This window comes from Narcine bancroftii, chromosome 1 (genome assembly GCF_036971445.1).
Source record: "Narcine bancroftii isolate sNarBan1 chromosome 1, sNarBan1.hap1, whole genome shotgun sequence".
NCBI classification, from domain to species: Eukaryota; Metazoa; Chordata; class Chondrichthyes; order Torpediniformes; family Narcinidae; genus Narcine; species Narcine bancroftii.
The window spans coordinates 161,225,273-161,240,991 of NC_091469.1; the positions used below are offsets into that span (position 1 = coordinate 161,225,273).

At 39.7% G+C, this 15,719-nt stretch overlaps 1 protein-coding gene across 8 annotated transcripts in view; it reads right to left on the reverse strand.

Annotated features, from left to right (window-relative positions):
- The window catches only part of LOC138735618 (rapamycin-insensitive companion of mTOR-like), a 265,357-nt gene that overhangs the window by 62,209 nt on the left and 187,429 nt on the right, over nucleotides 1–15,719 (reverse strand). For all 8 annotated transcript variants that reach the window (XM_069883715.1, XM_069883709.1, XM_069883692.1 and 5 more), the window contains one exon: nucleotides 8,628–8,706. In XM_069883715.1, the coding sequence (XP_069739816.1) occupies nucleotides 8,628–8,706 (79 nt within the window). The remainder of the gene's footprint in view (nucleotides 1–8,627; nucleotides 8,707–15,719) is intronic.

Genomic DNA, 15,719 nt, shown 5'->3' on the forward strand with positions numbered 1-15,719 from the left:
CTGGGCAACCACCATGTGTTGATTCACTGCACTCGTTTGCCCAGGCCCCACAGGTGTGCCTGCACATGCACAGACCACCTCTCTCGCGGCGCACCATTCATGCTTCATCAATCTAAACAATGACGAGGAAGGGAGCAGCAAGTGAGCGTGCAATTAGACGGCCAGTCACAGCTGTAGAGGCAACAGTGCTGGCGAGCGAAGGGGTGAAAAATGCAGAAATTATTTTAAAAAGGCAAAATATAAATTTTACATACGTGGAAATCCATGGAAAATTCACATGCCCGAGAAGAGAGATATGGTTCATAGAGGCATGCTCAGGATGGAGAATGTATTTAAAGAATAAAATCCTATTCAGGAATAATGGTGGAAGTAGATACTACAGTAGTGTTTAAGAGGTTTCTAGATAGATACGTGAATATACAGGGAATAGAGGGATTTAGTTTAATTCTGGCATCATTTTTAGTGTAGACATCGTAGCCACGTGAATATACAGGGAATAACTATAACCATATAACCATTCACGGAGCGGAAACAGGCCATGTCGGCCTTTCAAGTCCGCACCGGTTCAATAGAACAATTCCACTAGTTCAAACCTCCCGCTCTCTGCCAATAACCCTCCAACCCACACCCCCCCCCCCCCCCGCCCCTCACCTCCATGTACACATCCAACCTTCTCTGAAATGACAGAAGGGACTGTGCTGCAACTATCTCATTCAGAAGATCATTCCATTCTGCCACCACTCACTGAGTGGAAAAGAGGGATTTAGTTTAATTTTGGCATCATGTTTGGTGTAGACATCATAGGCCCAAGGGTTACATCCTGTGCTGCACTCTTCTCTGTGTGTTTATTACACACCTGATACCATTTTATGAATAAAGCATATTTTTTTGGAAAATTACAGAACAAGACATGGACATAAACCCTTAAGAAAGCTACCACCGAATAAGAGGGAATTATTGGATTGGTCTCCAAATAAATAAGACAGTTGAAGAAGGGAAGGTTGGGTATTTAACAATCAACATACTCAATGCTATCATCAGTGAGGTAAATTTTTAATGAAGACATACAGCACAATAAAGGCCCTTCTGGCCCATGAGCCCAAATACCCCTATTAACCTACAACCCCTGCCTGTTTGAAGGGTCGGAGGAAACTGGAGCCCCTGGAGGAAACCCACGCAGGTCACCAGGAGAACATACAAACTCCTTGTCGACAGTGCTGGATTAGAATTTGGGTTACAGAGAAAAAAAAGGAAAAAAAACTTTTATTATTTAAACAAAAAAAAAAACCCCTTCACTCTTTAATCTAATAATACAAAAAAAAAGAAAAAAAACGGGTAGGAGGTGTAAGGTAAAAACATCATGAGTTGGGACCGGAGAAGGAGTCACCCAGTACTAAGGAGTAACAGGAATGCAGGTGTGACCTTGTACGCTCAAGATAAGTGTGGCAATAACAAGATGATGTGCAGCAGACTAACAGAGAAGGGTAGCAACAGCTTATTCATTGGACAATGTAATGGTATGATAATTTACTAAGTGCGTGTCCTGAGGTATAAAAAAACCACCACTTGCTGATATCGGGAGAATGCGCCTTCTCCAACTAACACTGTTAGTTGCAAGTGTTACAATCCGGTAATAAAGAACCATGATTTTGACTCAGTCTGGTGTCTGACTCACTCATTCTCGAACAAAGCAGACCTAACAGAGTTTAAAAATACCCCCTCCCATCTAAACCGCGCAATGCGGTAACTCCCAAAAAAAAATGGGTGTGAGATAATTCACACGTAGCAGATGACTTTCAGGAAATAGTGCCTATCCAGTTCTCTCCCCCAACTCTCACTTCATCTTAAACTAACATCATCATTATTTAATATCCCTTTTTTTTAAAAAAAAGCATTAGAAAACAAAAGGACAACTCTTCTTTTAATCAGCTCCAACTGCCGAGTCACCATTACGACCATTCCTTCTTGGAGCACGGCTCTTTTCTTCCATCTCTTGTCTCCTTGGATCGCGGCAGACTATATCTCTGTTGAAACTGAGTGATTGGCAGCTCTTGAGCAAATGCTATAGCTTCCTTTGGAGAATCAAAGAACTTTGGTTGGTAACCATCTTGAAAACCCTTCAAAACAGCTGGATATCTAAAGGTTGCCTTATAAACTTTCTTCCACAACAACTCTTTAGCAGGGCTGAATTCCTGTCGTTGGAACATAACCTCTTGACTCAAATCCGCATAGAAGAAAACTCGATTATTTTGAATCATCAAGGGTGATTTTCTCTGTTGTGCATTTCTAATAGCCACTCGTAAAATTATTTCTCTGTCATAATAATTCAAGCAACAAACCAAAACAGGTCTTGGACTTTGACCTGAAATAGGTCTTCTATGCAAAGCTCTGTGAGCACGTTCCCAATTATACCTTCCGGGAAATGTTCTTGACCCAGCACCTGCGGAATCCATTCAGTAAAAAATTTTCTTGGGTCTGGTCCCTCCATACCTTCCAGCAAACCAATAATCTTTATATTGTTCCGATTGGATTGGTTTTCCAAATAATCAATCTTTTTCACCAAATTTTTATTTTGAGTTTGTAAGTCTTCGACCATTTTGGTCACATCAAGAACTTGATCCCGTATTTCGTCTATATCTTCTTCACACAAATTAAATTTATCTCTCACTTCAAGCTTAAAAGCTCCAAACTCAGCCATCTGTTGAGAATGTATTTTCACCAGGTATTAAACCTAGTACCAAGTTCAGTCATAATCTTGGATAATCCCTGCATTGTACAAGATAATTTAGATTCGAGATTCACAAGAATCTTTTCAATTGATGGAGATTCTGGCTCAACAGATTCCTGCTTCTTCTGCATAACCAAAGGATCTTCTGTTCCTTCCTTCATTCTGGTTGCCTTCCTTGTAGTATGAGTGCGTGTGGAAACCCCAGCCACAGCCTCTCCAGCAGTGACTGGAGGACGCTGGCCGGGGTTTTCCCCAGTCCATAATGTATTAAGTTCTCCCAGTACATCAAGTTGTATAGGTTCTTCTATTTCAAGAGGTGCAGTTTGCAGCGCCACCTCTACAGTTGACAAATGCCTTTCCCCAGCCGGTGTTTCAGCTGGTAATATTTCAGCTGATGATACTACAAGCGGTTCATTCATAACATTGCCGTCAGATGCTACTGCGCATGTGCGAACCTGAGTAACTCTTTGTTCTAAAGGCTGTTTGGCTCCCTCTTTAGGGGGCTCTACTGATGTAACATAGAGCTCTACATCCGAACACTGTACCTCTCTCCTGGGATCCATTTCACGCTGAGTCCCGGTGTCTTTTCTACAGGTAGGCTCCAAAACTTGAACTTTTGGAAAATGTAGTTTTTTGATGATCTGTTGTCGTTTTCTTTTGCTCTTTTTCACCAATTATACCATCAGAAGTTAAATTAACAGCACTGAAGTTATCTAAACTTTTAAAGAATTTTAACGGGCATTTCTAGACAAAACAATAAGATAGAGTCAGGAGAAGACTGGAAGGCACGTCTGATCCTTACGCCATCTTGCCACGCTTTTTTTGTTTGATCGTATTAAGACAGGGTAAGGGGGTAAGAGTTGGGGTTTTTTTTCTAACTGTTGTAAGACATGTCGAAATTTAAATTTGCTTCTCTTAATGTTCAGGGTTTGAATAATCCTATAAGCGTAAGAAAGTACTTGCTTATTTAAAAAAATTTAAAGTAGATGTGGCCTTTTTACAGGAAACTCATTTGACAGATAAAGAACATTTGAAACTTAAGCGGGACTGGGTTGGACAAGTCTTCTATTCTTCATTTAATTCAAAGGCAAAAGGAGTTGCGGCTTTGGTACATAAGAATTTACCGTTTCAATTGCAAGACGAGGAGAAAAATGGAGGAAGACTACTTAAGTTGAATTGTATGATCTCTAATGAAGCCTGGACTTTGATTGATGTTTATGCTCCAAATGTTGAAGACACTGCTTTTATTACAGAAATATCTTTATTATTGGGACAAGCTAATTCCAATGTGATGATTGGGGGGGATTTAAATATGGTATTAGAACCGTTATTGGATAAGTATCCAAAGGTAATTAAGAAATCTAAGATGGCGATACATATGGCTAATATGATGAAAGATTTGAATTTAGTTGATATTTGGCGTAGATTTAATCCTACACAGAAAGACTTTTCTTTTTATTCTTCTCGACATAATTCTTTTTCAAGACTTGATTATTTTTTAATTTCGGCAAATTTACAGGATAAGGTTATATCTGTGGATTATAAGGCAAGGTTAGTCTCGGACCATTCATTGTTATTACTGGAATATCAAAGTTCTCAAGTTACACAACATACTTTAAGATGGAGATTTAATACTATGTTACTACAAAAGCCAGAATTTATTGTTTATTTGAGAAAACAAATTGAGGATTTCTAATGTTCACTTTGTTTCTGATCAGTTTGTTTTGTGGGACGCAATGAAAGCTTTTTTACGAGGTCAAATTATCAGTTATGCATCCAAACTGAAGAAAGAGAGAGTTAGAGAAACTGAGGATTTGGAGAAGAAAATAACAATCTGTGAACAAGAATTTCAAAAGAAAGCTACTGAATTCCAAAAGATTCAATTAACTAATTTAAAGTTGAAGTATAATAAGTTACAGTCATATCGATTTGAATGTCTGTTGAATCGTTTAAAAAATAAATTTTATGAATGGGGTGAGAAAGCTCATAAAGTATTAGCTTGGCAATTTAAAAAAAGAACAGTTATCTAGGATTATACCAGCTATTAGAAATAAATCGGGTATTACTTTTAGTCAAAAAGAAATTAACGATGAATTTTGTAATTTTTACAAAAAACTTTATTTGACTGAATGTAAAGAGATAAAAGAAGATGCAATAGACTCTTTTTTGAAAAATATTAATTTACCACAGTTATCTCAAGAAGACAGACAAGAGTTAGATAAACCTTTTACGGATAGTGAAATTCAAATGGCTATAAAAGATATGCCAAATGGAAAAGCGCCTGGTGGAGATGGTTTTTCTATTGAGTTTTACAAGACTTTTTATGTTGATATATCTTCCTTATTTAAGAATGTAATACAACAACTTTATGATACTTTTCAATTACCTGAGTCCTGTTCTAATGCTATAATTACAGTTATACCAAAAAAAGATAAAGATCCCTTACAGGTAGCTTCTTACCGTCCTATATCTTTGTTAAATGTAGACTATAAAATAGTGGCTAAAGTTATGGCTAATAGGTTGGTTCAGTATTTACCAAAGATAATACATCGTGATCAAACAGGTTTTATAAAAAATAGGTATGCTTCGGATAATATTCTACGATTAATTACTTTGATAAATAGATCTAAATCTCAGAAGAATTATCCAATGGTGGTTTCATTGGATGCAGAAAAGGCATTCGATAGAGTAGAATGGAAGTTTTTATTTAAAGTACTTGAAAAGTTTTCGTTTGGTCTCTCATTTATTGGTATGATTAGGGCTCTGAATAATGGTCTGAAAGCTAGAGTTGTTACTAATGGTTTGCTTTCAGAATCCTTTAATTTAACAAGATCTACTAGACAAGGATGTCCATTATCACCCGCCTTGTTTGCTTTAATTATTGAACCTCTAGCACAATTAATGTCAGAATGATAGTATCAAAGGTATGAGAGTCTTGAATGAAGATTATAAAATAAATTTATTTGCGGATGACGTTTTGCTGTATTTGGTGGATCCTGATGTTTCTCTGCCAGCACTTCAAGATTCCTTAGAGATTTATGGTCAATTATCTGGTTATAAAGTTAATTGGACTAAAAGTGAAATTTTATCAATTAGTAAAGATGATTATTTAATGTTTAGAAATATTACGAATTTGAAGTGGACGAAACAAATTAAATATTTGGGAATTAATGTTAATACTGACTACCAAAATTTATATTCACTTAATTATCTTCCTTTAATGAAGAAGATTAAGGCAGATTTAGTTAAATGGAAAGATTTACCTTTGGGTTTATTAGGAAGAATTAATACTATAAAAATGAATATTTTTCCTCGTATACAATATTTATTTCAATCAATTCCTTGTTGTTTACAAAAAAGATTTTTTAAGGATTTATATAAAGTAATTAGGGATTTTTTGTGGAAAGGAAAATTTCCTAGGGTGGCGTTGAAAAAATTGATGTGGGATTTTCAATTTGGAGGGTTACGGCTACCTAACTTTCAATTTTATTATGAAGCAGCTCAATTTAGATTTCTTAGCGCATTAATGGCCACACAAGATACGCCTAGTTGGGCAGATAGAATTGGCAGTTATTTCTGAAAAATTTTCGAATGAATTTTTATTTCGATGGAATAAAAATTTGTTACGAACTTATGATGTACCAATATTGAAACATTTAATGAATTTATGGACAAGTAAATTACATAAAATGGGATTGAAAAATAAGTGGTCGGGAAGATTACCATTATATAATAATCAACTTGTTCCTTTCACGGTATCTAATACTATTTTGAAACAATGGGAGGAGAAAGGAATACATAATTTATCTGACTGTTTTTTATAAGGTCATTTTTGTTCTTTTGTAGAATTGCAAAAGAGATTCTATATTTGTGTATTATCAGTTAAGATCTTTGTAAAACAGGTATGCGGTTGTCAAATGAATTTACTGTCTGAAACTGATTGAGAAATATGTGCTCTCATTTCCAAAAAAGGGTTATATATCAGGTTTGTATCGTATTTTGTTGGAAAGTGAAAGTAAAATAGATTGGGATAAAGATAAAATGAAATGGGAAAAATATTTAAGTTTAATAATAACTGAAGAAGATGGGTCTGAAATCTGCCGTAATAGTGTTCGAAAATTGAGTAATGCTAGATTGGCAATGATTAATTATAGTTTTATGCATCAATTATATTTAACACCCGAAAAATTTAAAAAATTTGGTTTTAGTAAGTCAGATCTTTGTTTTCGTTGTGATCAGGTTTCTGGTACTTTTTTACGTGCTGTTTGGTTGTGTGATCGGTTACAACAATTTTGGAAAGGTATTCAATCTGCATTTAATAATCTATATAATCATATTGTATTAGACCCTGATATATTTTTATTAGGGAATATGCAACCATTGATTGATTTAGAATTAGATAATTACCAGATCTCTTATTTACTTAGCACTGGCAGTGGCCAAGAAATGTATAGCGATTACTTGGAAGAATAGAAATGTATTGTCTTTAGATAGGTGGTATTCAGAGATGAAGTTTTGTTTGGTTATGGAAAGAATATCTTTTTCTATACAAGATAAGATGTCTTTTTATGAGTTAAAATGGATCCCATTTATTGATCATATACAATTTAAATAAGTTTGAATTAATCATTTTTTTTCTTTAAAAAACTTTTTTTATTATATATTTTTTCTATATATATGTTTTCTTTTTTTTCTTTCTTTTTTTAGTTTTTTTTTATTAGTTGTTTTTTTTTCTTTTAAGTTCTTTTTGTTTTTGGTTTTTTCATATATATTCTTATATAATAAAAATTTTTTGGATTAATAATACTTAATTAATTTTTTTGTTTTTTATATATATATATCGATTTTTTTTAAAGATTTATATTTTTTATTATTATACTAATAGTATTAATTCTTCACTCTTTATCGTGGGGGTGGGGAGGGGGGGGGTTTAGGGGTTAAAAATAGGTTTTTTTTAGTCTTAGTTTTTAGTTGTTAGGGGGAGATGCCGAGAATGGTATTGTATTAACTATGTTACTTTGTACTTGTATTACTTTATTTTGTATTTTTTCTATACGTGAATTACTTACTTTCTTCATATGTTAAAATTAATAAATAAAGTTTCGAAAAAAAAAGAATCTGGGTTGCAGGCACTCTAACCATGGCACACACTTTGATAATGATAGGAGAACAAATAATATTAACTAAATGTCTCTAGGTTACTCTGAGTGATATAGCCCAAAGGGTCAGGGTTCACTGGTAAATTTATAGGAAACATGCAACAATAGTCAGCGAGGATAATTTGGAGTATTAGTCATGATTTCAGTGGCAAAGGGATTGGATAGAATTCCAAAAGAAAAATCAATTGATTCTTGGTTATTGCGCAAAGTACTCTGGAAAAACCTTTTTTGAAAATGGAGTAATTTTTCAAGGAAATGAGATCACCTGAAAAATAGGCAGGTCAGAGAAAGAGAAGGCATTTGTCACCTGAAGCCTACTCTACCATTCAACATGATGGGCGATCTTCTATCTGAGCAGAATTTTCCTGTCTTAGCACCATATCCCATGATTTCTGTCATATCCAGAAAGTTACCAATGTAATGACTGAGGCTCCACAGCCATTTGGGAAAGAGAATTCCAAAGATCAATAACTCAGAGAATTTCCCCTCACTTCAATCCTAAATAATCCATGCCTTATTTCCCATGAGGCTCTCGCAATTCAGACCATCTTAAGGAGAGGACCAAGAACGTGCAGCAGCATTGCATTGGTTTCCTTGGACTCACTCTTTAGGAACTGACATTATCCACATGCAAGCCCCAAAACAGGTTACAAAATGTCAAACTCCAGCAAATGATTTCATTAACAACTTTATAATGAAACACTAAAGAGTTTTGGTCAATGAACAATTATTACACTCACCTGCTGCCATTTTTCCAACTGTTTGGTGACATAACCCCTTTCGTTCAGGTAGGAGAATCCTTTGGGAATGGACAAAAATCTATAAAATTAAACCAGATTCTTTCAGAGATCCAATGAAAACAAATGAACAAAGCTTGAAACACGAAAGTCTGCCAAGTCTGTGTGTGTAGTAAAAACGCAGAAATGCTGGAAGAACTCAGTAAGTTGAGCAGTGTCCAAAGGAATAAAGAAGTTCAACTGACTTTTCGGGCCTGAGCCCTTCCTCAAGGTATGAGCAAACTAAGGAAGCATGCACCTTTTCCTTCCCCCAACCTTTTACTCAAGGAGGGTTCAAGCCTGAAACACCAATTAATAGATGCTGCGAGACCTACTGAATCCTTCCAGCACTTCCGTGTTTTCATTGTGACCAAAGAATTCAACTACTTCTATCTAAACACATCATCAAGCTTTGACTTTTACAGAGAAAATTCCCTCGTCATGACAGTGAATATGTAGGGGTGGGTGGGTGAAGGAGGGAGGGAAAGAAAGATCAGAGTAACAGGGGAGCAATAATATAAAGCAGACAGGCTCAGAAGCCTTTGGTGGCAGTGGTAGAGCAGTCCCTTAATTGCTTTAGTTGCCCATTCAGAGCCAGCTCTTCAGCGCTTGACGTCCTGTTTTGCAGAAACTGCCAAAATGTTTGGCCTGGAAGTCAGCCTGAAGAAAACTGAGGTCCTCCATCAGCCAGCTCCCCACCATGACTACCAGCCCCCCCACATCTCCATCGGGCACACAAAACTCAAAACAGTCAACCGGTTTACCTATCTCGGCGGCACCATTTCATCGGATGCAAGGATAGACAACAGACTCGCCAAGGCAAATAGCGCCTTTGGAAGACTACACAAGAGTCTGGAAAAACAACCAACTGAAAAACCTCACAAAGATCAGCGTATACAGAGCTGTTGTCATATCCACGCTCCTGTTCGGCTCCGAATCATGGGTCCTCTACCGGCATCACCTACGGCTCCTAGAACGCTTCCACCAGCGTTATCTCCGCTCCATCCTCAACATTCATTGGAGCGACTTCATCTCCAACATCGAAGTACTTGAGATGGCAGAGGCCGACAGCATCAAATCCACGTTGCTGAAGATCCAACTGCGCTGGGTAGGTCACGTCTCCAGAATGGAGGACCATCGCCTTCCCAAGATCGTGTTCTATGGCGAGCTCTCCATTGGCCACCGAGACAGAGGTGCACCAAAGAGGTACAAGGACTGCCACATTGACCACCGCCAGTGGGCTGATCTCGCCTCAAACCGTGCACCTTGGCGCCTCACAGTTCGGCGGGCAGAAACCTCCTTTGAAGACCGCAGAGCCTACCTCACTGACAAAAGACAAAGGAGGAAAAACCCAACACCCAACCCACCAATTTTCCCTTGCAACCGCTACAACCGTGTCTGCCTGTCCCGCATCGGACTTGTCAGCCACAAACGAGCCTGCAGCTGACGTGGACATTACCCCTCCATAAATCTTCGTCCGCGAAGCCAAGCCAAAGAAATTGCTGGAGAATGAAACTAATGGAATTACTATACCAGGAATTCAAATGCTTGAATAGGTTTTTCTTATGCTTCCGTCACAGAAAGAGGAAAGAGCACAAAGTTCCTTGGTGTGCATAATGGTCAACCTATTCTGGACTCACTCACTCACATCCTCATTAGGCAGGAAAGTGCAAAAGCACCTATACTTCCTAAGGAGATTAAAGAGTTACAGGAGCATAATTGAGAGTGCCCTGTCTGATCGTATCATTGTGTGGGACTGTAGCTGCAATGTATCAGACCAGAGGTCAATACAGAGAATCATCAAAATGGCCTAGAAGATCACTGGGATCTCCTTTCCTCTATTGACATTTAAATTGTGCTTAAAGAATTTCAAAGGGCCCTTTGAATCAGCCATGATCGTATTGAATGGCGGAGCAGGCTCGATGGGCCATTTTTGGCCGACTCCTGTTCCTACTTCCTATGTTCCATACAGCACACAGTTGTTTTTTTTGAATATTTTATTTATAATTTTTGAAATTCAAGCACCGTCAACAATCCATAATAAAACACACTACATTCTCCATTATATACAAGCTTCATCATCGAATTCAATTCCCCCCTTTTCAAAATACAAAATTAAATAGACAGTCACCTTAAAGAAAAAAGGCAACAAAAAATTAGCCCTCATCCCTTATTCCTGTAACATTCATCAGTATCCCTTTATCTTCCTGAAAAGTTAAGGACACAAGGACCAAAAAGTGAAACAAAACAATTACACTTAAAAAATTCTTATGAAAAAGTAAAAGCAAATTCCCCACTGCTGGTCCCCAGGTCCCCAAGGAGAGGATAGGTGGAAGCAGACAGAGCTATGAAGGACAAGGAACTGCACTTTATCTTTGGGCCTATATAACGCAGGTACGGTTGCCAAATTTTAAGGAAGGTGTTGCAATGAGTTGTGAGAGAGCGCAGCAAAGAGACTGAGACAACAGGCCGAGAGCTCGAGTATCACAACTGCTTGATTTTGAATTCCACGCTGCAACATTTAAGCCCGTCCTTAACATCCCAGCTCTTGCATCCCAATGACGCAAGCACGTATGCATTCTTCCGGTCTGCACCAGAAGAGACAGTCCCACAACGCCATCTTTGCTGTGGCTGTCCCACCAACTGCTCGTGACAAGCGGGACCAGTTCGCCAGTGCAAATATTTAATTACCACACAACCCCCCCCCCCCCCACTCCAGAACCGGCACCGATGATCTCGGGATGCATCGAGGGTGAGGTGTGCTGTTTCAGCGGCTGACCTCTGCGCACAGATGGGGGAACCTGTACTGGCTGGGACAAGTCCAGATGAGCTGGTTTTAACTGGTCCAGAGTGCCCCCAACGTCAAGGATGAAAGTTGAAGTGTTTCTGTGCAGCACTCTGTGTGGACCTTCATAAGGTTGCTGAAGGAAAGTCCTGTGCACGCCTCTACGCACAAACAGGAGGACAAATGCGGGGGTAGTTGCAGGACGGTTGACCATGTCGCAATGGCGGCTTTGGTGTGTTTAACTGTGATGTGATGCAGCTGGGTGCCCAGGAGTCTGGAGAGTTCTGTCCACAGGGTGGAGGTAAATTGCACCCCCGGTCAGTTGTTACATCTGCCAGAACACCGAAGCAGGAGACCCAGGTGGTGAGGAAAGGTCTGGTGCACGTCTCGGAATGGGAATGACTTCTGGTCAACGAGTGAACCTATCCATGGCAGTGAGTAGGTAGCGCAACCCCGGGAGATTGGCAGAGGTAAGATTGGCAAGATGGACGTGTTGGAACCTGCTGGTCAGGGAATCAAACTGCTGGAGTTGGTGCTTGGTTTGTGCTGGACCTTGGCCGTCTGTGCAGGTTTTCACCCACTCCACACCAAATCTTGTGGACACCAGTCACACTGTTGTGCGGATTGAGGGGTGCAACGAAGACTGTTGTCCATTGGGCGGGGTTGAGAGGTTGGAGTTGGCCAATGGAAATGTCGCAGAGGAGCGCAGCACCATCGGCATCTTGGAGGTGCAACCCCATGACCTCAGGGTCATCCTGTTTGTAAGGGTTGAAACCTTGTATTTGTGAAAAAAATCACACAAATGCTGGAGAAACTCAACAGGTCAAACAGTGCCTTTATCGGACTCAAGCCCAAAACTTTACAGCATGTGTTTTTACACAACCACCAAACTTTGTGTCTGTGATTATTTTATGACTTTCCTTTTAAGAAAGTTGGTTGTTTTGCAGTGTTACCACAGTTACTATGGCGTCATATGTGGTAATATCCGTGCGGACAGGGACTTCTCTTCTCATTCTTGGAAGAACCATGGAGGAATTGTAAGGTCAAAATACTTTTCTTTGAATTCATCTTAATCGTTTCTTATCAGCTTATATCTTTATTATACTGAATGCTTTATTTACTCAAGTTATGAAAATGTCAATACGAAGTTATTCAAAATGCTTTTGTTTTATCAATGAAAACTTAAAGCTATTTAAAGCTGCAATTACGAAGTTTGATTTATTTGGACTGATAGATGCAATTCGGATTATCGATGCTTGCATTTCCTTGAAGATCATGTTTTAAAAATTGGGAAATATTAGAAGCTGGGAAATGTCGTCCACACTGTTGGCCCGAGCCAGATCATGGTAGTTGATGCCCTGCGACATAGCGTTGACAGCCAGCCTGGAAAGTGCATCTGCGACCACATTGTGCTTTCCTAATAGATGATGGATATGTGACAGATTGTGTTGTGTTTTATTTTGTATATAGATATGATTTTGGGAGATTAAGTGTGGCATGTTTTTTTTAGCATAGGTCACAGACAAACATTTCAAAACAGTTCTCATTTAAAATACTGGAGTTCTGCCCAAGACCGATAGGGCGTCTCCGAGAGTCTTTGCAAAAACTTTGAAGAGTGCCCAAGGAACTTCACTAATGGATTGTTGGTTTGAAAGCAACAGATGAAAGACTTAGACGGAGCTACAGGCTGTCTGTGTACAGCTTTTCGCAGAGAGAGAGAGAGAGAGAGAGAGAGAGAGAGAGAGAGAGAGATAGAGACAGAGAGAGAGAGAGAGAGAGTGGGGGGGGGGATTCAGGTCTGGAGTTTTTACAGTTCAGCAGCAACAGTTGGGACTGGAACAGGACAAGCTGGAAAGCTTGTTGGGGAAAACCCCATTTTGAAGATGGGTTGTGAGTGCTTAGTTCAGCCTGGTCAAAGCCCTTGTGGTTCATACGAGAGGAGAGGACTGGCTCCCTAATGTTTCACTTGAAATAAGGGAAACAAAAATGAACTCTGTGGGGACCTGAAAGAAAGAGGTTATCATCTGGAAAACCCTGATGGGGCAAGTTTCTTCAGCAAGACACTGAAGCGGCTGGTTACAAGGAATCAGTTGTGGGTGTCCAGTGAACAACAAATCTCTCTCTGAAAACCACCAAGAACCTTCCTGAGTGGTAACCATTTACCTTTCAAGTACCAAAGCCTGGTGAAGACACAGAAATGTTAAATTCTGTGGACAGTAAAAGAATTGCCTGCAACCAATGAACTTGGAGGAGTGAGAAGTGAGATTGGACTGTGAATCAAAAAACTTTTCTAAACTTAGACACACATTACAAACATATGCACTTAGAATTAGAGGAGGGTTAAGTTATGTTAAGTTAAGAATAGTAATGTTAGAGTTTGATCCTGTTTTCATGTTTAAAGATAAGTAAAAGCAACTTTTGTTGAAGTAACCATTTGTCTTGGTGAATATCTATTGCTGCTGGGTTTTGGGGTCCTCTCGGCTCCTAACAGGTAGCAGTGAATTCAGAGACGTAGGATAAAGGTTTTTGATGTCGGGCAGACCACGGGTTGGAGGACTTTGAGAAGGCAAAAATAAGCGGTTTGTGTTTAGTGTAGTGTTACACCCCAAAACCCAGCAGCAATAAGATATTCACCAAGACAAATGGTTACTTAAACAAAAGTTGCTTTTAATTATCTTTAAACATGAAAATAAAAACAAACTTTAACTTAAATATTATTATTATTAACTTACTTAACTTAGCCTAAATTAACCCTTTCTAAGTGCACGTATGTGTAATGTGTGGTAAGTTTAGAAAAGTTCTTTGGTACAGAGTCCAATCTCACTTCTCATTCTTCCAAGTTCACTGGTTGCAGGCAATTCTTATACTGTGCACAGAACATGTATAAAGTTCACCAGGCTTTGGTGCTCGAAAGGTAAATAGTTACCGCTCAAGAAAGCTCTTGTAGGTTTTGTAGAGAGAGATGTGTTGTTCCAGGACATCCACAATGGAGGAACTTCCCTCAGTCACCTCAGTGCCTTGCTGAAGAAACTTGGCCCATCAGGGTTCTCCACATCATAACCTCTTTCTTTCAGATCACCACAGAGTTCCTTTCTGTTTCACTTATTCCAAGTGAAACATTAGACAGTCAGTCTTCTAGCCTTTTTCCACTCTGAAGCTTCTGTTTCAGTTCCAGCAAACCTCTGCTGCTCGTCACGGCTTTCTCTCTCCCTCTCTCACACTCTGACCCTCAGTCAGAGGCCACTATCTCTCTCCGCTTGCAAAAACCACCTGACCTTCTCCATGAAACAACAGGAGTCAGTCTTCTGGTTCATCTGTTGTTTTTAGGTAACAAGAACCCATCAGTGACCTCTCTGAGCACTCTTGTGAAAAGCCATCACGTCTCTGCTGCTGCTTTAAAGACAATAGTCCATTCATTCCATTTTCTTTGGCTTGGCTTCGCGGACAAAGATTTATGGAGGGGGTAAATATCCACGTCAGCTGCAGGCTCGTTTGTGGCTGACAAGTCCGATGCGGGACAGGCAGACACGATTGCAGCAGTTGCAAGGGAAAATTGGTTGGTTGGGGTTGGGTGTTGGGTTTTTCCTCCTTTGCCTTTTGTCAGTGAGGTGGGCTCTGCGGTCTTCTTCAAAGGAGGTTGCTGCCCGCCAAACTGTGAGGCGCCAAGATGCACGGTTTGAGGCGATATCAGCCCACTGGCGGTTGTCAATGTGGCAGGCACAAGAGATTTCTTTAGGCAGTCCTTGTACCTTTTCTTTGGTGCACCTCTGTCACGGTGGCCAGTGGAGAGCTCGCCATATAACACGATCTTGGGAAGGCGATGGTCCTCCATTCTGGAGACGTGACCCACCCAACGTAGCTGGATCTTCAGCAGCGTGGACTCGATGCTGTCCGCCTCTGCCATCTCGAGTACTTCAACGTTAGGGATGAAGGCGCTCCAATGAATGTTGAGGATGGAGCGGAGACACCGCTGGTGGAAGCGTTCTAGGAGCCGTAGGTGATGCCGGTAGAGGACCCATGATTCGGAGCCGAACAGGAGTGTGGGTATGACAACGGCTCTGTATACGCTTATCTTTGTGAGGTTTTTCAGTTGGTTGTTTTTCCAGACTCTTTTGTGTAGTCTTCCAAAGGCGCTATTTGCCTTGGCGAGTCTGTTGTCTATCTCGTTGTCGATCCTTGCATCTGACGTCAGTCCAATTAACACCTACTTGTGAAGTCTCCATCGGCCTTCTTCAAAGTTTCTGTAAAGTCACTCTGGATATGAATTCTCC